At 34.2% G+C, this 23,915-nt stretch overlaps 1 protein-coding gene and 1 long non-coding RNA gene across 2 annotated transcripts in view; one reads left to right on the top strand and one right to left on the bottom strand.

Annotated features, from left to right (window-relative positions):
* The window catches only part of alpha-Est9 (alpha-Esterase-9), a 43,000-nt gene extending 31,655 nt beyond the window's left edge, over positions 1 to 11,345 (bottom strand). Inside the window, exon 1 of the mRNA XM_073964522.1 lies at positions 10,287 to 11,345. Within this exon, the coding sequence (XP_073820623.1) occupies positions 10,287 to 10,330 (44 nt within the window). The 5' untranslated portion in view covers positions 10,331 to 11,345. The remainder of the gene's footprint in view (positions 1 to 10,286) is intronic.
* The window catches only part of LOC141391901 (uncharacterized), a 72,280-nt gene continuing 55,125 nt past the window's right edge, over positions 6,761 to 23,915 (top strand). Inside the window, exon 1 of the long non-coding RNA XR_012409745.1 lies at positions 6,761 to 6,987. This is a non-coding gene — a long non-coding RNA (uncharacterized lncRNA). The remainder of the gene's footprint in view (positions 6,988 to 23,915) is intronic.

Raw genomic sequence — 23,915 nt, 5'->3', positions numbered from 1 at the left:
AAAGTATATGTCCACGTCTTCATATAGCCACCGCAGAAGTGTGCCTCCAGATTTTCGGTATTTTGAAAATGTTGGCTCCAATATCCCACCGAAATGGCAAAAATTTGGTACTTGGTCTTCGTTATGGGTATACAATTTCCACCAGCAATATGTCAGTATAGGCCCATGTCTTCATATAGCCCCCATAGAACTTTACCCCGATTTTCGGTATTTTTATAGTTTTAGCCACATTATTCAACCGGAATAACTGAAATTTGGTTTTTACAGGTACAAAACATCCCTTGCAAAAAATTGGACAGTGTAGATCCATGTTTTGGTGTAGCCCCCATATAAGTAGGCCCCATTTAAGATTTTTGAAAATCTTATTCAGAGTTTTATACCGTATTAGTTGTTAATTGGAATTTTGTGTTCCCAGAAGATAGAAACCTTACTCTCAAGAAGAAAACTATACTGGTTTAGGTCTTGTCGGTATTGCCCATTTTTATGTATTTTGACGGTATTTTGTCAAGTTTTCGAAGCCAGATTGCTATAATTTTATATTGTGTGTTGCCAGAGGATACAGAAATTCATGGCAAATTTATATAAGGTATATGCATGAATTACAACAACTAATGCCGGGCATACACTATGGGCATGCAGGACAGCAACCGATGAACCCTTGTGTAAGTGTGTGATTGAATAGTGTGTGGCATTCCTTCAATCCATATTGCAAAAATGATGAATTTTCCTCCAGAACTCGATTTTGGGTTGAAGTTTTCCAAATTTTTAATTTCCTCACAAATAATATTTGTTGTTTTCAAAAATTATTTGTTGGTTTCTTGGAAAATAAACAAAATTCATCGGATTGAAAGGGGTCCTGCATGCCCATAGTGTATGCCCGGCATAACAATTTTACAAAAAAACACAGTTGTAACTGAAAATTAATTGTCAAAGATAAATATTGAATAATAGGGTCGTTCAACTTTTTTTCAGGAAAATCTTAAGTACAATACTCTAAAATAGAACAAATTTGAATCAAAATGTAAATGTAACACATTCAGAACTCTCGTAGGTAATTTTTATTACACGTTTATGATGAAAAGAAGGATGGTCCATGGTCCATGTTTGGGAAGAATAGCTATGACGCACCATATGAGCTCTTTCAAGGGGACTATTATCAGTTAAGATATTCTGCTCCTGCCAGTAATAAAAGGAAGAGCCTAGTACTTCCATTAACGAAAGTTCTTAGCGCCTTTCTTACCTGTTTATATTAAATTATTTGAGTCAACTCCTAACGACATGCGATCTATGTACATGTATTATTTTCCTTGACATTCAAAAGGAAGAAAAATCAGAAATACCGCAAATTTAATATTCGGCCTAAAAGCCAATTTTATTCATTTGCAAAATTCAGATAACTTTGAGTTCCTATATATATAATTGAATGCAAAAAATTTCAGAATTCTCTGGAAAATACAAAAATAGTCTATATTTCTTAGAAATATACACACGTGTAAACTATTCTGACAGATTAAGCTAATCCCACAGAAACCACATCCCATTACCACAATAATGTGTATATTTACATATGTTTATTAGTATTAGCAAGGCGTTGTTATCAAAGACTTAGTGATTGACTACCACATAATCTGTTTCCAAGTAATTACAAAAATAATAAATATAGGCGGGATATAACCATGTGTGTGGTTAGGCAAATTAAGAAACAGATTAATAATTTTGTCATTGAAACAACAAACTTTGCTTCTGGATTTCGCTTCTGGTTTTCATCTTGATTGTTATTGTATACCAAACAAAATCGTTTGTTTGACCTAATTAAGTCGGTACTCCTCATGTTGTTGATACAATTTCATAGATTATCGCCCTCTGGTGGTTTGTTTATTGCACCTGTGCAAGATACACAAATAAAATGTTGATTACGAAATGGGAATTCCATGGGAATGGGAGATGCATTGATTTTGTTTAGTCTGAGTAATACTTAAAGATGTATTCCTGGAAATATAAACATCGAAAATATTTTGTGGTTGGTATACAATGTAAAGCAAATATTTCCTTATTACTAATAACAATGCCTTGGAAGAATTTTTTTTAATTCGTTAATTGCGAAAGTAATAGTGAAGTTAACACTTCTGCAATATCTTCACACTCATGGGAATTTATAATGTGTAAAAATATTCATAAATGCAATGTGAAAAGTTGGAAGATGTGATATGAAATGCGAGGTGCACCTGAATAAATAATTTGCTAGAATTAGGTCATATACATATGTATGTAAATTCCACTCGATATGCACGTTGCACATGGCACGTGATTCACAGCTCATGGGGATAGTAGAAATATTAGATAGAACATCGACAATTTTCCCCAAAACTAGAGCTTAAACAAATTTTGCAGTTGTAATTTTTACCCAATATTTTTTGGTCTGTTCGAGTACCAGCTTACTCTCTTCGAAATTTAGAAATGTTTTCTTTTATAAATTTTGTCAAAAAATTCAAAAATAGTAGGTTCTGCAGGTTAGTGTTGAAAAATAATAATAATTAATAATTGTTTTGTTCCAGAACTGCAAGAATTTTTACTATTTTTTCCGATAACATAAAGGAAAAAAATGTTAACGTAGTAAAAATAGTAGCATCTTGGATGTTCTGGAACAGAGCAAATATTTTTTATGACATTTGATTTTTTTTTTCTACGATCGCACTGTTCGCCATAAACAGGTTATATATTGCTCTGTTTCAGAACCTGAACCTTCACATTGAAAGGGTAAAATTTGCACCAGGTTGCCAATTCTTTACAAAATACATAGAGAATATCGTTTTTACAGTGTCCAGTGTATTATTTTTTGATAAATGCAGTTTGGTTATTTCTCAGGCGCTCGTGTCGTGAAGTTTGAGGCACCCATTTTCTCAAATTATTTTTCGATGTAAAGCCATCTTTATGCTGAAATCCAACACAAATCGTCTTTGCAAATACAATTGTTTTTATACTCTCAGCCTTTAGGCTAGGGAGGGTATATGCACATGGATACGACCAAGAATGTGCCTCATCGATAAAACGGTTTTAGAAGCCACAATTTGGAGTCGATTTCGTCTGTCTGCCCGTCCGTCTATCCGCCCGTCTGTCTGGCTGGGGCACACGATATTTCTCGAACGGATCAACAAATTTTGGGTATGGTAATATTTTGTCCAAACTTAGTTTAAGTTCGAAGATGGGCCATGTCGGTCCACTCCTTCCGGTACCTCCCACAAAAAGTTCAAAATGTTCCTCTAAAATGGTGTGAACGATAACTCTGGAAAGAACAATCGATTTGGCCCAAACCTTGCACATCGAATTATTCCTTCCAGACATAGATCGGGTTCGAATATGGACTATATCGGTCCACTCCTTCGGGTAACTCCCATACAAAAATCGGATAAAGTGAAGTTTAAGAGCTCCTCGAGGATCGTTTTAATGTTTTTTTTTCAGCAGGTTGTCCTTGCGGCTCCCTTTACGACGGTACAATTTTTTTCGGGCGCAGGTCCATACTTCCTGAGATATTAGCCTAAAAGCTCCAAGAAACCCTGACGGCACCAACCAAAATGGCAAATCCGCAAGATAATTTTCGCAGAAAGTTTCTGATTGATCCAAACTTTGCACATCGTATTATTTCATCCAGTCATTTATCATGTTGGAATATGGACTATATCGGTTCACTCCTTCGGGTACCCCGCACACAAAATTCGGATAAAGGGAAGTTTAAGACCTGCTCTCGGATGGTTCTGAAATTGTTTTCAGTAGGTTGTCCTTGCTGCTCCCTTTACGACGGCACAATTTTTATCTTGCCGTCAAAGTTTCTTGGAGGCCAATATCTCAGGAAGTATGGACCTGAGATATTGGCCCCCAAAAAACTTTGACGGCACCAACCAAAATGGCAAATTGGGCTCCAAGAAACTCTGACGGCACCAACCAAAATGGTAAATTCGCAAGATAATTCTCGCAGGGAGTTTCTGATTGGTGCAGACTTTGCACATCGTCTTATTTCATCCAGTCATGTAACCGGTTGGAATATTGACTATATATGTCCACTCATTCGGGTACCTTCCTAGGAAAAAGTGAAGTTTAAGATCTCCTCTCGCATTGTTTTGATTCTTTTTTCAGCAGGTTGTTCTAGCGGCCTCAGTTATAAGGGTAGAATTTTTTTCTAAAGTAAGTCAATAATTCCTGAGTTAGTGACCCAAAAGCTCCAAAACTCTGCCGGCACATAATAAAATAGCTAAGATAAGATAACTCTAAAGGTTTGGTATATGTCTGTGTTTTGGTATAGCGCCACATTAGGGTACCTACAGATTTTAAAGCTTGATTCAAAATCGACATATTTTATATACGACATAATGATTGTGTTTGGCTTGGTTTTGTTTTTGGTCAGCGGCTGATGGTATATCTCCGTCAGCACAGATGACTGAAACTTTCTTACTTGTTAATTCAAATCTTTTTTAGTCTGAAAATCTAATCTTTTTTAGTTCAAATCTTTTTTAGTCTGAAAATCTAAAAAAACGTGTCCAGTCAGAAGATCGTGTTGTCAATCTGTTGACGTAGAAAACTGTGTTCACGCTTTAATAAATCATTAGCTTTTATCAAATTTGTGGTTATCTGTTAAATAACCTTCAGTACATACATATGTTTTGTATGTATGTACATGTTTTGTGTAGTCGTGAATAGTTAGAAGTTCGTAAATTCGCATAAATTTATTAACTAATTTATTTCACAAGCATTTCACTCTATAAACATAAACATATTTTAATGTACATAATTAAAAGCAAAATGTTATTCTTGTTATTTGAGCGCCAACAAATATAAATATTTGTCACGAGGAACCAAAATAAACAGAACAAAAACAGCTGTTTGTAAAATCACATATAATAATATGACATTGCACATTAGGGTGCAACATATAAAATAATTCAGATTGAGGAGGAAATTCATTCCAAAGGCGCTAAACTGATATTGTTATCAGTACAACTACACATAATAGTGCAAAATCCTAATCCTGGAGTCACGTGTTTATTATTATAGAAAATTAGGTAGGAAAATGGTCTTAAATCTGTAAAATACCATGTACTGGGGAAAGGCCTAACTGTGGCCTAACAAAATACAGTTCTATGCACAACAAATAGCGAGTCAATCTTTTCTTTCGTTAACATTAAACACTGACAATTACAAACAACAAACAAAAACCCAGTAAGGAAGGAATAAAGTTGGGCCGACTATATGATAACCTACATCACATATATGGCGCGTTTGGTGCATCAAATACATTAACTCGGCCGAAAATATATATAGGAACTATATCCAAATCTGAACCGATTTCGAGATAATTTTGCACATATATTTCTAGACCAAGTTCTGTCACAAATTCCAAAATCATTGAAATCGGACAAATGTATATAGCGTGTTTGGTGCATCAAATGCCTCAAATCGGGGGAAAAAATATATGAGAGCTATATCCAAATCCGCTTTTCACCAAAAGCAATAGCGTTCTTCCTTTGGCAACAAAAAATTATCTTCCCCAATTTTTACCCGAATCGGGTAAGAAATGCGACCTGTACGTTGCGAACATGCATAAGAAGACTCAGAAAGTAATTCTGTGTATATCCCTAAAAACACCTTTTGTGTCTATCTCGTTTCCTTTAGCACGTTACATACAAATGCCCAATGACATGATCACCCTTACCTAAATGTGGTGCAGGGTATAATAAACAAGTAAGAATGCATTAAGTTCGGCCGGGCCTGGTTTAACTTATATGGAATAATTAATTTTCTTTCCGTTACCAAAGCCCATAATTTTAGGTGGAAAATTTTTTTTTGATTACAGGAAACCCCAATGTCTAATTTTAGATAAATCGAGCAGTTAACTCTTGCTAATACCTGAATCGGGCTATATCATAACGAGGGCATATGTCTACAGCTTTTGACGGAGAAGTTTTTAATCTTTGTTAACCATAAATGCCAAGAGACATCCAATCTTGTCGTTTTATGGGGCCATACAAAAACTTGGACATATGTTGACAAAATCCTCAAACTACCTAAAATCGATGCAACCAATGCACATGTAAGGGTTTAAACAACTCTACTGTTCGTACGCACAGTGTGTAGTGTATTGGGCTACAAATTAGAAGTTCGCATGATCAAATCCAGCAAAGAGCAAATAAAATTAAAATATGAAGTGTGTTGAAATTGAAAACAAATTTCACTTCTACGGCGTCTACTTTAAACGGTGTGCCTTAACAAATTTAAAGGTGCTTACACCTCGGAAATTTTGGCTGATTCTGAAACTACAATGCTCATAGATGAGAAATATCAAGAAACAGAAAAAATCGCCGGAGGGATTTTCAAATAAATAGCGATTTAAGTTCACATTTTTAGGGGTTCTTTAGGTTTTCACGATTTAGCTTGGAAACCGCGAGTTCTATGTAAATGGGTCTAAAGATAATGTTGTAGCAGAGAAAATTCTCCACAAGATTCGCCTTTATGATATTTTCGTAAGTTTTACCGTTTTTGAGATATGGAAGTTCAAATACATTTGAAGGAAAGTCTATTGCTTTTCCTATTCATTTAATGTATATTTTATGTGTTTTCGGTTCAAATTTTCCTGAAAACAAGGAAACAAAAATGAAGGAAATTTTGTTTATGTTTCTGTTAATTAAGAATGGTGTCGTGGAAACGGGTTAATTCGTGTACGTCGTTCGACAGGCGAACAACGTAATTGAAACGCTCGTGTGAACATGACATTAGAACATATGAAAAACTCAAAAACACTCAAATTTTGATACAAAATATGCAAAAAAACTCAAATTTTAAATTTTGACCTTGAATTCCTCGGCAACCGCAAGACCGAATTTGGTGTGTTCAAAAGCTGAAAGTGCTATCTGTCGAACAAAAAAAAAATCATGAAAATAACTCTATCCGTTCAAAAGTTGCAGAGTTTTGACCAGGAAAAAACGATTCTGAAGCCCTGTGGGCCGTTTTATGCTAACGAGGATATATACACTTTCATACGGGCAAAATGTGCCTCATCGAAATAATGGTTTTAGACCCCAAGTATGTTTGGACGAAATGTGTTTCAGCCAATTTGGAGTCGATTTAGCAATGTCCGTCCGTCTGTCTGTCTGGCTGGTGCGCACGATAACTTTCGAACGGATGAACCGATTTGGTCCAAAATTTGGCTTTCGCAATATTTTGTCCAAACTTAGTTTAAGTTCGAAGATGGGTTATATCGGTCCACTCCTTCCGGTACCACCCCCACAAAAGTTCGGAAAATTTGTGCGCACGATAACTCTTGAAGGAAGTTACCGATTTGGTCCATACTTTGCACATATGGACTCAATCGGTCCACTCCTGTGGGTACCTCCCACACAAAATTTCGAAAAAGTTCAGTTTAGGACCTGTTCACGAATCGCTTTGATTTTTGTTGTAGCAACTTTTATTGACTCTCCCCTATACAACGGTACAAGTTTCATCATGGGCAAGTCCATACATCCTGAGAAAATAGCCTGAAAGTTGCAAATAAAAACCCTATGACACCGTGTGTAGTGGTTGGAGCGCAAGATAACTCTTGAACGTATCTGCCGATTCGGTCCAAAATTTGGCCTTCATAATATTTTGTCCATACTTAGTTTAAGTTCGAAGATATGCCATATCAGTCCACTCCTTCAGGTACCTACTTCCAAGAGTTCAAAAATGTTCGGAAAACTTGTGCGCATGATAACCCTTTATGGTACTGACCAATTTGATCCATAGTTTACACATCCCAATATACCTACTAGATATATATCAGGTGCGACTATGGACTATATTTGTCCACTCCTTCGGGAACATCCCACACAAAATTATGGATAAATTCACTTTAAGACCTGCTCTCGAATCACTTTGATGTTTGTTGAAGCAACTTGCATTCACTGCCTCAATAACGACAGTAAACGTTTTTTCAAGGGCAAGTCCATACTTCTTGAGAAAAGATCCCAAAAGTTGTAAAAAACCCCTATGGCACCATATGGAGTGGCTGGAGGGCTTGAACCAAATACTGCGTTCGTCCACGCTATTGGATATGAAATTAGATGAAATTCGAAGGTGGTGCTTATAGGTCCACTTCTTCCGGTACCTCCCCCCAAAGTTCGAAAATATTCGCTAAAATGGTACGCGCGATTTCTCATAGACGAAGCAACCGATTTTGTCCAAACTTTGTATCTCTAAATATTGTCGAAACTTAGTGTATGTTCAAATTTGGCCCAATCCTTGTGGTAACACCCACACAAATGTTAAACATTTTTGTGTGGTTCGAGGATCCTTTGGACATTTTTACCGAAGGTTTTCCTAGTGGCCCTGTTTACAGCGATATTATGTTTTTCGTAGGCTAGTGTGATAAAAGAGCCCTATTTATCGATATCCATACCAATTTTTGAGCTTTAATTCTATCCATATTTTTGTCGATGCATACGCCCAAAGTTTTGAAATAAATAAGTTTTTTTTTTTTTTTTTTTTTTTGAAAAAAAGTATTTTAATCCACACAGGCTGAGGGTATATCTCTGTCGGCAAAGCCGACTGATATTTTTTAATTGTTACTTTTTGAAGCAAATCATAGTTTTTCATTTGTGGCAGTACGGTTGGAAACCTTAAACGTCAAATTACAGCTAATTCAGTCAGAGAATGTTGTTAGAAACTCCTATATAATTTAAATCGGTTTGTACCGTTGTATGGGGTCTATTCCAAAACATGGGCTGAAAAAAAATCCTTCTTAGAACTAGACCTGTCTAAAAGATGCATTTTTGCAAATTTTAGCGTCCTATCTCAATTCGTTTGGATGCTACTGTGATTACTGCAGATGGATGGATGGATGGACATATGTATATAAATGGACTCAGAATTTCACTTTGATCTAGAAGATTAGTACTTTACAAGATCGGACATGGTTATTCCAATGACTGATGTATCAATAGCTGTGAACCGATTTTGGAATGTAAAGATGTAACGTTGCCATCAGGACTTCAAGGACTACTCTGAGAACCCTTGTAATGCCAACAAAATCGCTCTTAAGCAGATAAAAAGGAAAACTATAGGGACGATAACAAATCGATTTGTTCTGTTAACCTTAGAATAAATCCAAATTTTCTGTATTCAAATATTGTCCTAATATAACGAATAAAATGGTCGCATGGTAACCCTTATTTAATAAAAAATACTACATTAATTACTTTGAGAGTATCATTAACTTTAATATAAACAATTGACAATCGAATAGGTATATTATTGAAACAACTGTTTTATTACTTTGGAGACGTAACATACGTTAATGTTTATTTGTTTGTTTATTTTTTGTGTACACAGTTCCTACACAAATTGTCCTTCCATTTACATAAAATAAACATATGACATAAAAAGCTTATTTGTTCCATTTTGTTGATGTTTTTGGTGACTCAAACATTAGGGATGTCAGTTAAGAAAATGTTGGTATTTTATGGCTGTTAACCGTTTACGTTTTTTGCATTATTCCAATAAAGCGTTACCACCCCAGTACTAGTTTTGAGGTTTAAACCTAGATAAACATTTTTTTGGAAATTATTTTATGGTTTAGCTTATAAAAATTTCCGTCTTTTCCATATTCCATAAAAAATATTGTAATTTATTGGTATGACGTATTATTTCTAATTACACATCTCTACACCACGCTCATCCCTCATTTTCAATATGTGTGTGCTTTTATTTATGTCTTAAAAAGAAGATTGTTTTTCTTAAAGATTTCTGTGAATGACAATATGTATAGGCAACGTTTTATTGGCGGTTTTGTTCTCATTAACAATATTTTTCACAAAATTTCGACAATAAATTATACCGAAAATTCATTTTCCGACAATTGGTGAAGCGAACGATAAAGTCAAATAAGAAAAATAAAAAAGAAAACTACAAAAAATATAAAAGAATAGAATATTTAAGGAAAAAAACAAATCTTGTATTGTTGTTGGTGTCTATTGCGGAAATGGTGGAAATATGTTTGCACTTGAAAGAAAATGTCTTGTCATGCCAAATAAAATGAAATGGCTAATTATAACAAATGAAATTTTTTTTCTTTTTGGTGAAATTATGAATATTTCTTTTAAAAATTAACGGCGTAATTTAAATAAAATATATACTTTTCGTTAAGGAATAATATATTTTATATATATATTTTTCAATATGTATAAAAATTGTGTATGGCGAGAGTAAAATTAATTCCTTTTTAAAATGTTTTCCTTGTAATATGTAGTATATATTCAACTTACTTCAGGCCTAATTTGATTTGATCCAATGTCGGCATAGTTCCCATATTGTTCACTTAATTTGTTTCTAACTTTATTTGAAATGTTTTGAATAGCTTATTAAAAAATACTTTTATCAAAAACTAAAATGCTTAACGTTGGGATAATAATTAACAAATTCACTTGTTACTATTTTGTATAACTTTTTTAAAAAATATATATATTATTTTTTATTTGTTTTCTAATTTCACTTGCACTTTTATATAATTTTGTTCATCTTTCTTGTTGAGCGTGTACACAATTTATGCCCGATGCTTGGGCTTTTCCGTTTTTTTTCTGTTTTTGTTTGCTTTGCTTTTATTCTTGATTTCATCAACTGTTATCACATTTGCATTGTAAAACTCAATGAAAAGCTTTTCTTGTATCCTTTAGATACGTATATTGTTGTACACATAAACCAACACATAGACACGCATAGCTAGTCGAAAGCTTTCAGTAGTATCCTTGTGACATGAACTTTTTTGTATCCACAAATGTAGTTGAAGGAGGAATAACACAAATATCAAATACAAAAGTAAATTTCAAATAAGCTTCTTTTGGTTATCTTTTTTTTTAGTTATTTTAAATAATTCCTTTTAAATTTCTTTTGGGGTTTTTATTATAACAAACTACCGCCGTTGTCACTCTCGATATCTGTTTAACCACCGACGACGACAATAGAACGGAAAGAACACCTCATAAAAGCTATGCGAATTGAATGAAATTGCTCTCGACGTGTGTGTGCCCTGAGCGAAGGCAACTCAACAACTGTTTGCCTGCGTCTGTTATGGATGATTTTGGCTTTGCTAGAATCCAACAACATTCGCTGTTGTTACTGTTTGCTGCTGATGATGTGCTATCACGAAACCAAACCGTACAACAAACATTCCTATATATTCTTTCTGTGATTTATTTCAGTGAGGTTCTTTGGCGAACGTGTGTTTGTTTTCGCCCTACTTGTCCGAGTCATACCTCTCACTATCTGATTTGCACAGAAAAAGTTCTTTGCACGCAAACAAGCACGGCAGCAAACAGCTGGGAGACACAAACACACAAACAAAACACAGCGATGTTATTTTGAAAAGCTCTTGGTTCTTCGTATGCCATTGTTTGTTTGTACCCTGTTGGTTCGTCCGATCTTTTTACGAAATTTGATGTCGGGTTTTTTGTTGCTCGGTGTGGATTTGAGCGGTTTTTTGTATGTAACAACGACAACGGCGACGGCTAATTTTCAAAGTCAAGTTTGCACATTTAGTTTATGCCAGTGTACACCTACATACTTACACTGTTGAACGATTGGATAAGTAGAATAGAACACAACTATATAAATAACAAGTAAAAAAGTGTTAGTCGGCTTTGCCGACATATATATACCCTCAGCCAATGTGAAGCGAAACTTTCACCTCCGGACATATCGAATGTATTTAAGGTATCTTCAGAATTTTGTGGCCTTTTTGGACATTTGAACTTGCCGACAAAAATGTGGATTAGGAATTAACTGAACTAAGACACAAATGTTGAACTTTTGTAGGGCAGGTACCCTTAAGAAGGACCGATATGGGTCATTTTAGAAGATAAACTAAATGTTGATAAAATATTAGGAGATCAAAAGTTAGGACCAAATTGGTTGCCCCATTCAAGTGATATCGTCCTAGCATTTTAGTGAAATTTTTTAAAAATTGGGGAGAAGTACCGAAAGTTGTAGACCGGTATTGCCCATGAAACTAAGTTTGGATATAATATGACGAAGACCAAATGTTGGACCAAATCAGTTGAACAGTTCGAGAGTTATCGAGCTCTCCGACCGCCACATACGGTGACGTAGGGGTTTTTTACCCTTACGGGCTGTTTTCCCATGAAATATGGACTTGTCCCTGAAAAAACTTTTATCGTCGTAATGGAGGTAGCGAATGCAAATCGCTTCAACAAAAATCAAAGTGATTCGAGAGCAGGTCTTAAAGTGAACTTATCCCAAATTTTGTGTGAGAGGTACCAGAAGGAGTAGACAAATATAGTCCATATTCGAACCTGATCTATATCTGGTAGATACATTAGGATGTGCATGGATTACATCGGTCACTCCCTTCAAGAGTTATCGTGCGCAAAATTTGTCGAACATTTTTGAAGTTTTGTGGGGGAGGTACCTGAAGGAGTGGACCGATATAGCCCATCCTCGAATTTAAACTATGTTTTGATAAAATATTGCGAAGGCCAAATTTTGGACCGAATCGACAGATCCGTTCGAGAGTTATCTTGCGCTCCAACAACTACACATGGTATCATGGTTTTTTCAGGCTATTTTCTCAGGAAGTATGGTGTTTTGCCCCTGATGAAACTTGTACCGCCGTATGGGGGGGGGGGGCGTGAATACAAGTTGTTACAACAAAAATCAAAACGATTCGAGAGCAGGTCCTAAACTCAACATTTCCGAAATTTTGTGTGGGAGGTACACGAAGACGTGTACCGATTGAGTCCATATTGGATCCTCATCTAAGTGTGGTAGAAATTTCACGATGTGCAATGTATGGACCAAATCGGTTACTCTCTTCAAAAGTTATCGTGCCCACAAATTTTCCGAACATTTTGGAACTTTTGTGGGGGAGGTACCGGAAGGAGTGGACCGATATAGCTCAACTTCGAACTTAAACTAATTTTGGACTAAATATTACGAAAGCCAAAATTTGAACTGAATCAGTTCATCCGTTCGAGAGTTATCGTGCATACCACCCAGACAGACAGACGGACGGTCATTGCTAAATCAACTCCAAATTGTCTGAAACACATTTCGTCCAAACATACTTGGGGTCTAAAACCATTATTTCGATGAGGCCCATTTTGCCTGTATGAAAGTGTATATGCCCTTTCTAACTTAAAGGCTGAGGGTATAAAAATATGTTCGATTAGTTCCACATTTTTATATTTTCCTTATATAAAAATGTAGTTGTTCTATCTGCATAAGTCTGAAAACCCAAACCAAAGCCAAGTCGCTTGGAAATTATGGCAAAATTTTATAAAGTACCTAACAAGTCAAAACATTAAGTTCTCCACCATAAAATGTTCTGAAATGAAATGTAATAATATTAGACGGTTTTGCCGACAGATTTATACCCTCAGCCTGTGTGAATTAAACACATTTCTTTTCCAAAAAAACTCATGTTTTTTGGGGTCATCAGAATTTTGGGCGGTATGAACTTGCCAACAAAGATATGATTTAGGATAAAACCTTAAAAGTTTTGCAGGGAAGGTATCTAGAGGAAGTGTGTCTTATTTTGGAAGTCATTCCTCTCGGTAGGACCATTATATTAGGAAACATGGACTTGCCCACAAAAAACATCATATCGCTTTAAACTAGCCTACTAAGAGAACCTTCGGTAAATTTTCCAAAGGATTCTCGCACAGACCCTTATTCTTACTTTAACAAAAATGTTGATAATTTGTGTGAGAGGTACCCTAAGGAATGGACCTATAGTGTCCACTTTTTAGCATTAACAAAGTTAAAAAAAAAAAAAATATTGAAACATCATTTAACGCTTCTCCTTAGTTGTGAAATAAAATAGTTCCATTCACCTTTTTGATTAAATTACAAAATGTATTAGACATTTATTTACTAAAAATCACCATTTCATAAAGAAAACACAAAACACTGATTTATTCACTCACTTTAACGTCTTTACTCAACGATTTTATTTAGAAAACTGAAGAAAAAACATCAACATTTTTTCTTTTCCCCTTCGCTTGCTACGTTGGTTAACAACAACGAAGCATGAAACACACGTGTTTGGCTGCATACACACCACAATTTATTATAAACCAGCATTCCGCAACCGCGAGAGCCCTGCTGTTACTTTCTTTGACAAAAATCCTCTCTCAACCCTAAAAAAATATATTCGAACCCAAACAAATAAAATTGAAATATGTTACAAAATGTTGCAAACAAATATTTGTTTGGACACAAACAAATCATGTTTGGATCCAAACATATATTTGTTTGCAACCAGTTCCAAAGAAATATTTGTTTGGATCCAAACATATTTCTAACATATATTTTTCTGCGTGTACAGACCGACGGATATGGCTAATTCCGATTCAATCGGTTCGAAACGATTATTAATATAAATACAAATATTTATTTCGATGTGTTACAAACAGAAATACAAACTTAATAAGCCCTCCATACGATGCTGGAGGGTATAAAAATATGAGTTTGAGCTGGTGTAAAAGAGTATTTGTGACACAGTACATAGCGACCTATAGGCTAAACATGGTGAGGATTATATTCATCTTTGAAATAATAGAATAGAATCTGCTAAAAACTAAGTAGTAATAGACCTACTGTAAAATTTAAAAGTTGTAATTATAAATAATAAAAAAATTGAACATCTGAAAAAGAATAACAATATTGGCGAACATATCCTACTCTAATTTGGTATTTTAATTTAATATTACAGAAACAAAACCATATCTTGCTAAACGTGCAACTATCCAATTTTATCCCCGTGTACTTACTGCAAGTAAAGAACATTTGCCCCACGAATTGGTAGCTTATTCTGAATTGTGTTCGTTTTGATATCTAGAACAGCCTGTTTTAATTTGTGATGTCGGTTTCTGTTCTGCTATTCTATGTTTTTTTATCGCAACTCATTAGGTAAGCATTTTTATATGGAGCAGCAGACCAAAAAAAAAAAAGAAGATAAAAAGTTTACGCTTTTATAAGTCATTTGGGCTATTTCTGGTTTGTATTGTTTAGGGTGCGGAAGTAAATGGCTTAATTATTGCGTTTGGCAACAGCAAATCCAAAAGGTGAAGGGTATATTACTTGCTGTAAATGATTGGGAACGAAGAGTTGAAGTGTGAAGTTGACCCGTTCTCTCATTGTTTGTTTGCTGACCTTGAATTAGGCCAAATGGAAGGATTTTGCGAAAATACCATGAAAAAAAAACGGAAAAGCTTTTAGTAAGAAATGGCTTTTGGGGGCAACGTGTCCTTGCTATGTTATTTAGGAAAATATAAATTATAATAAGGGAGGGTTTCATTGAGGACGAATGGATGGGTGATGAACGGCTCCAAGGAGGATATACAGACCAACTAATATACCCTACATTTGTAGTGAAAATTGATAGTGATGAACCTGACATAATTATAATATGTTCTTGAGATAATATACATAGAAATGGAAATTTACTTATAAACATTTGATATGTATTATTTGTAAGGTAATTCAGTTTAAGCTCCTTTTTTGTTGTATTTAAATTTTAAAAATTTAAAAATTTAAATATTTAAAATATTTAAATATTTACTTTCGGGAAAGGCAGTTTCATTAACACCACTTGACCCCATCAGTTCTCTTAGTTCTTTGTATTTCATATATATTTAAGTTCTTTCTAATATCTACTTTTTAGTACTGCTCAAGTGTTCAAAGTTACATTTATAAATACATGCATAACTTGCATAACTAGCCGCAAACACGTCCCGACACCATAACGTATGCTGGTATAAAATAAGAAAAATGTCTTAAAATTAGCAATTTGGTGAGGAAGGCGGCCCAGGCTACGTCGGTGGTGTCTTAATTCAAACAAAATTAGGGTAAACACATGTCTTTAAAGGAATTAACTGTCTAGTCATCTGCTCTTTGTGCCTAGTTGTACCTAGCCAAAGTTTAACACGTGCTAAACAATTAATATTAAATTGCTTCAAATTGACCACTTCGAGTATTCGTCATGCAAGAAATGAGATGATAGGACAACATAAATAAGTTACCATGGGAGCATATTAAGGGGTTATGTCCACTTACAAATTCTACAAAATCGAACAATTTATTTTTGAATAGAATATGTTGCATTTTCGAGTCGATCGGACAAAAATTAGCTGAGATTTGAGCATTAAAATTCCGAAAGTAGATCAATGTGTGATCTACCAGATAAAGACAAAATCTTCTAAAAACAATTTGGTAGATTTCTTGTAAAAAATTCAAGAAAATTTTCATTTTTAGTGGCCATAAATCAATGGATCAATCAATACAATATACCAGACATACATACATACAGAAAATATGAAAAGTTAATTTAATATATGTATACCAAAACATGACACGCTTTTTAAATTAAAGAGAACTACATACACATCCATACATACGTATCGTAAAGTTCAGACTTCAATTGAAAAAAGTTCCATCTTCAATATTACCTTTACAAACAATAATTGGAAAATAACAATTTATTATTCTTATGTAAGTATTATGGTATTTTACGTCTGTGGCCATCCCCTGTTAATACTCCTTATTGTCGATGCAATCAACCTAAAATTATAGTAATTGCTATAATTCTTGTCCTCGAACCCACAATACACATAGTAGATCGATTAACATTAAAATAAAATGTCTATTAAAAATACTGTTGCACAGTATATTCGAGTTTTTAATATTTGGTGAAATATAATATTTTTGTATTATTCAATTAAAGAGAATTTAAAAAGTATCGTTAAAATATACAGAACTTCATAGTTGGTACTGCTTAAAAGCTCATATGGTATACGTCCAACAAAATAAAGATATCTGCCAAGGAAATAAAATTTCACAAATCGGAAATCTTTTTCTATATTCCTAGTATTCGACCACTGTTGAGACCAATTTAAAGCTCTAAAGGTTTTGATTAATATTGGACGTCATTACAATTAAACTCTAAGAGAAAGAATTCAACAAGTAAAAAAATTTTAAGTTCAACCTAACCAAGCTTATCGTACCCTCCACACGGTGCTCTTGAATCAAATTTAAATGGAAGGTGCTTACACCTGGGAAGTTTTTGCGCATTCTGAAACTACAATGTTCATAGCTGAGAAAAATCAAAAAACAAAAAAAAAATCGCCGGAGCGCTTTTTAAATAAATCAATTTGAAATTTTAAGGGGTTGTTTAGGTTTTTGCGATTTTGCTTGGAAACCGCAAGCCCTATCAAAATGGGAATAAAGAAAATGCTGTAGCTATCAAAATTCCCTAGAAGATTGACCTTAATGATATTTTCGTAGGTTTTACAACTTTTGAGATATAGAAGTTGAAATTGGGACAATTCAAATTCAATTCAATTCTGTATCGTCTCCTTATAAAACAATGTCATGACTGCAATTTCCCAACTTAAACTTATATATCTAAAACATGTTACAACCTAGGAAAAATTACATAAGCCAGTCTTGTAGAGAATTTTTACAGCTATAAGATTTTCTCAGGTCCCATGCCGATAAGACTTGCCGTCTTCAAGCAAAATCGCGAAAACCTTTCAAAAAACCTAAAAATGTAAACTGAGCTTCTTTATCTCAAAAATGGTGCAGCCTGAGAACAAACCATGAATGTCTATATTGTAGAGAATTTTCACAGCTACAACATTTGCTTTAGCTCAATTTCGATTGGACACCTAAAAATGTGAATTTTGACCACGATTTATTTAAAAATCCCTACAGCGATTTTTTATTGTTTTTGGATTTTTCTCATGTATGAACATTGCTGTTTCAGAATTCACAAAAACTTCCCCTGTGTAAGCGGTTTTCATTAAAAGTTAGTTAAGGCGCACCCTTCATGACTTTGTTTTATAAGGGGGCGATACAGTCAGTGACTTGTCCGAATTTGAACTTCAATATCTCAAAACTGGTAAAACCTACGAAAATACCGTAAACGTCAATCTTGTAGAGAATTTTCATAGCTACAATATTTCATTAAGTCTCATTCTGATAGGTTTTGCGGTTTCTAAGCAAAATCGTGAAAACCTAAACAACCCCTAAAAATGTCAACTTGAATCGCGATTTATTGAAAGAAGCGCTCCTGCGATTTTTTTTTGTTTTTTGATTTTTCTCATCTATGAACATTGTAGTTTCAGAATCCGCAAAAACTTCCCAGGTGTAAGCACCTTCCATTTAAATTTGATTCAAGAGCACCGTGTGCACCATACCATACAGTCTGTCGCAAAAGTTAGTATACACCGTTGAAACCAAAATGTATTAGGGATAAATATCACTATAACGTCTTGAAAACAACAAACAATTAGTTTTATTTGATATACAAGAAGGTTGTCTTCCGTAATAACAATTAAAAGTGCAAAATATTTGCATACATTAGCAAATGTACGGTTCGAATCCCAAACAGACCAAAATTTATGTCGCAAAAGTTAGTATACAACGGAGAATCCGCGTGGAACTGTGTAAAAAATTCTTGATATTTTTGAACAAAATGAAACTAAATCAGTACTTGATATCATAAAGAATATATTAATTGGTTTTAATGGCAGTTATAGGACTTATAGTGACAAGTCCAACGTAGACTGGATCGTAAAATCCACAAAAATTGGTCACCTACAAATACAACATCTGTAGCGACAAAGTTCCGAGTTTTATGTCCTGTTTATGAATTCTAAAGACATTAAATGCTCAGAAAAGCTCTAAAGTTTCAATATGGGGTGATCTTGATCGAGTTTCGACTTGTCCTGTTTGAAAAAACGGGAATTTCTTGAAGGGAACCCATACTTTTGAGGCCATTGTCCTTTTGAAACATGTAATAATCCTTAATCCTTACACATAAGGACTTGAAGTGTATAAAAAAATATTTTTTAGAGAATGGTAATTTAAATTAATTTTTGACTTTTAATCAACAACCGTACTCTATTTTAAAGAACAGTACTCCATTTTCGACCTCTATTTTATGGTGTATTCTATTTGTTCCCCATAATCCAGTAAACGCTTTTTTAAAGTTGTAGATGATTATTTCACATCTAGTCTTCCTCACATCTTCTCACCTCACATTGTTTCACAAATCTATGCAGTCGATGGACATGTTAGGCCAGAAGAACGTATCATTTGTTAGAGGTCTAATGGAGTTTTTTGTACCGACGTAGCAAACGCCCATATGGTATTTTTTAAACATTTTTTTGCACATTTTACCTGCAAAAGTAAAAAATACCCACTGGCTACGTCAGTGGTCTCCTGAAAATCACTGCTGGAATTGATAATGATAGATGTAGGCCTAATACTGTTTTCTGTCAACTTTAACGTAAGTTTACAAGTCTTTTATCTCCGTAGCGAATATCTACTATATTGGGGTACCTCCCACACAAAATTCGGATAAAGTGCATTTTAAGAGCACTTCTCGGGTTAAGTTGAATTTTTTTCAGTATGTTGTCCTTGAGGCTCCCTTTACGACTGTACAATTTTTTTCTTGCGCAAGTCCAAACTTCTTGAGATATTAGCCTAAAAGCTGCAATAAACCCTGACCGCACCAACCAAAATGGCAAATTCGCAAGATAATTCTCGCGGGGAGTTTCTGATTGGTGCAGACTCTACACATCGTATTATTTCATCTAGTCATGTATCAGGTAGGAGTATGGACTATACAGGTCCACTCCTTCGGGTACCTCCTACACAAAATTCGGAAAAAGTGAAGTTCAAGAGCTCCTCTCGCATCGTTTTGATTCTTTTTTCGGTAGGTTGTTCTTGCGGCCTTATTTACAACGGTATTCTTTCCGGAGTAGGACAATACGTCCTGAAAAAATGGCCCAAAAGATCCAAAACCCTGCCTGCACATACTAAAACGGCTAATGTGCAAGATAACTCTAAAGCTTTTTTAAAAATGACTGCTAAACTTAATACTTCGAGTCCTTTATGAAGACGTTTAGTTATTAAAAATGTTTGGTGTATGTCAATGAAGGTATAGCTCATTACGGTACATATCACCAATATTTTTGAAAATTTAACATAGCTGAAGCCAAGGTTTACCTTTCAGAACACGCGACTTGTGATTGTATATTATACAAATTAAATAATTTTGGATAAAATGAAATGTTTTTGGACGTGGCAAAAAATATTGGCCTTAAAAGATAATTTGCGTGGAAGCTGTTGGTATATTTATGTTAAAAAATTGGTAAAAATGTGTTGAAGCCAACATGTCTTTTTTTGTTTTCTCTCGATTTGTGAGTAAACCACACTTCTCTCGATTTGCATGTCAAAGTAAAAGTTAAAGCAAATTCAATAAGGATCATCTCACTAATGTATTACTTTTCAAAATTTGAACTGCTTCTACCATTAAATGATGCTGACATTTTGGAGCCAGATTTACAGGGTTTTTTAAAATGTTCTTCTAATTTCAATTATAATTTCAAAAAATCATATATAGGATTGTAGTACTTGCGATTCTGAGTTATTTGATACGTATATTGTGAATGTAGTCTGCACAACTTCATAGAAATCTGCATCCAAATGCGGAAATTTTGTGCGAACATTTTTCCAAAAATCATATTTTTCGTGTCTAATATTTGCAATTGTCTCTAGAATACCTCGTACTCCATTGTACATTTTTGTTTTTTACGTTCCGGATCCAATAAATAATTCCTCGTAAAAATCCATCTACTAAAACGTGAGTTACGAGAAATTCCAAAGTAGAAAAATCACCTAAAATAGTTTTTGAAAATATCGCGTATTTTATCGCGTTTTCTGCGCAGCATCTTCGTTTTAGCGGAAACAGAGGTGTGAAAACTTCACTGATAAGGAACCTACATTAATTTTATCAAAAAAAAAAAAATAATAATAATAATAATGTGTGATGCTACATCCACGGTTCTCGATTGATCGCCTTCAAATAGATATATGTATATCGATGTAGATTTTCATGGTGGGCACTGAAATCGGATGCGGACAAAAATTTTATGCACTTTGCGCAAATTAGCGATATTTTATAGGGTTTTTAATGCTAAGATGCCGCCGATGCTACATCTTAGAGTCCAAATTATATTTCGAAAAATATGTACAACTTAATAGATATGGTTTTGTTGTACATGAAAATCACATGCGGACAAAATGATTTTGATAATTACGCGATTTACATGTATTTTAAAATGCATATAAATTAAAATGGGTTATTTGACCTCTATTTCCATTTCAGAAGCCTTAAAAAATATCCTCAGCATCCCAATTATCTTCCTCAATGGGAAAGCTTTAATATGAATGTCTGTAAAGCCAAATCCGTTTATTTTAATGGGTGATTTAAGCAAAATGAAGGAAGTATTTCTATAGAATTTTCCAAAATTTTATACTACATGATGAATGTGAAAAAATATTTTTTTCAAACAAAAAATTATTTTTTTAACCAAAATATGTGTTTATTTTGGCTGTGGCATCGAAACGATTTTATTCGTAATTTTATAGCGGGTAAATGGATTTTTATTTTGAAAAAAGTTGACTTACATTCAATAATTTATCAATTTATTATACATTTCGCCAGTACTGATTTACATTTAACAAATGTTATGCAATCTACTAACTCAAGGCACTTCCAGATAACTTTTTGGTGGCAATTGCTCGCGGTAAAATAATTAGCGTTTTTATAATAATTTTTTCTTTAAAACGAAAATAAAACCTCCAACAAAAAACTGGCTCGCGAGCGGATTTGTACTGGGAATTTGTTTCTTAACCTATGCACCAAAAATCTTTGATGTAGAGCGAAAAAAAATTTAACATTTTTTTGATATGGAATATGAAATATTTGACAATATTTGTGATATACCCTTTCGAGCCTAAAGTCTGAGGGTATAAAAAGCGCAAGTTAATGTTATGGAAAAGTACTGATCTTTTTATTCTATTTCAGGTTGGAATCCATTTAGAGGCCAAATGGAGACAAGGTCTGCGAAAATTTGAATAACACTGTCATCAATGAGTGAGTTTAAGACAAAGTTGTCTACGTATTCAAAGAACAAGACAATGTCCATTGTATCGTCGTTGAAGACAACTTCGCTTACCTTGTCGCTCAACTTGTCGTGCATGAGTTTTGTGACATTTGTGTGAAAATGTCGTCAATGATCCCAAAGGGCTGTCGTCGAGCCGCCTTCAATGGATTTGGGACACCTTTGAAGACTCATTGAATACAATTTCCAAATGGGATAGTTACAGCCTGTGTAGTGTAACCATAATCACCCTAGAGCTTGCAGTTCATTTTCACATTTTGGCCGGAAGTCAGAGGTTTGGTCCCATTGCTGGAAAACATCCAAATTAAAATTTTGGTCTAAATTTTAAATTTTGAGGCCTTTCTTTTGATGCAGGTTATAGCAATAATAAATGATGCAAAATATAAATTAATAATTATATCAGCAATCACATAAAATAAATTCCGTGGAAAAAATGCCCAGAGGATGTGGTATAGGGTATCACAGGGTCGGCCCCGTCCTTCTATAGTCCTCTCTTAGTTATTTTGGTTTTTAGGGAGTAAAAAGCCTCCCGCAAACGATTTTCAATATTGTTAAAGATTTTGTTAAAGCCCCTATATAAAGAAAGATACATTCCAAGTCCACGTTCCAACCGATATTGTCTGGGGGTTAAAAATTCCAAATGGAGATATGAACTTCCGTTACATAATAATATTTTTCGTATCTTATATTACATGCATTCACTTGTAGTTTCAACGCCGTTTTCATAAAAAAGTGGATTTATGACCACTTCTTTTAGCCAGACGATACATTTGGCTTGGAATTTTAAGCCATGTTTGATATACAAGACATTTTCAGGGAACGTTACCCGTCTACTTACCTGTGATAAAAGTCTTTATTCATAATTGAAAGAGACAGGTGGACGGGTATAGCTCATTTAAAAATGTCTAGCTCGGGTTTTTTTTTAGCCATCCTACTTCGTATTGTGGCAACATATCATGTTAATATCTTGAGAATTCAAAAAATTATTGCTATTTTAATTAGAGTTTGTCATATATCAATAAACAAGTGTTTTTGCGTTTATGAAGCATGAACAACATTTTAGATCTTGCATAACAATTGGAGAGTTGTATACTATGGTATTGATGTAGAAGCTAGGTATAATAAAAAATCCCCTTCTTTACAAAATTCAAAATTATGACTAATGTTTGTCCCAGCCCAAGTTTATTTGTAATGAAATTGCTTTTTTATCTGATTGATTTGAAATCGTTTTTGTTTTTAATATTTCTGAAAAAAATACACTGTACTTCATATGGCACACACTGATGTCCATAGAAATGATAGGTTAGCCACCCACAAACCAATCAACCATCATCACCTGTCTACACACAATTATCGTGTAGTAAAAAAGCGTACGCACGCTTCATACTAACTAATCAACCATCTTTAATTTTCAACAAAAAATAAAAGAGGGGAATTTTAATGTGTGTTCGTTCGGTCAATTCAAAACGTAATGTTTCTATTTCATGCAGGTCAAGCACGAGACAGACATTAAATGCCAACATAGAGTGTGCGGTGTGTGCATCTAAAAACGTGTGGGGGCATGGGAAGTGCGTTCGTTGTGTAGATACATACATATATTTTTCCAAACAAACAAAAAAAAAATAGGAAGGCAAAAATATGAATGAATGACTGGCGGCTGGCTGGTGGTGGCGAATGATTGAAAGTAAATGTGAGAAAAGTGTGCCAAAGCACATTAGAACAAGTTTTCTTCGTTTTTTTGTTTTGTTTTTGATTTTCGTTTACGAAGAGACATGTAAAATGTATCAAAGAAAAGGCAACATGAAATATTTCCAAGCGAATAAGCTTTTCCACATTAACAGCTGTTTTTCGTGTCTACATTTTGATGGTACATATTTAAGCTAAAGCTTGTTGTTATTCATATTT

This window comes from Musca autumnalis, unplaced genomic scaffold (genome assembly GCF_047663935.1).
Source record: "Musca autumnalis isolate F117 unplaced genomic scaffold, ASM4766393v1 scaffold_1, whole genome shotgun sequence".
NCBI classification, from domain to species: Eukaryota; Metazoa; Arthropoda; class Insecta; order Diptera; family Muscidae; genus Musca; species Musca autumnalis.
Note: the sequence above shows the minus strand (reverse complement) of the source record. Positions and strands in the feature narration are given on the sequence as shown.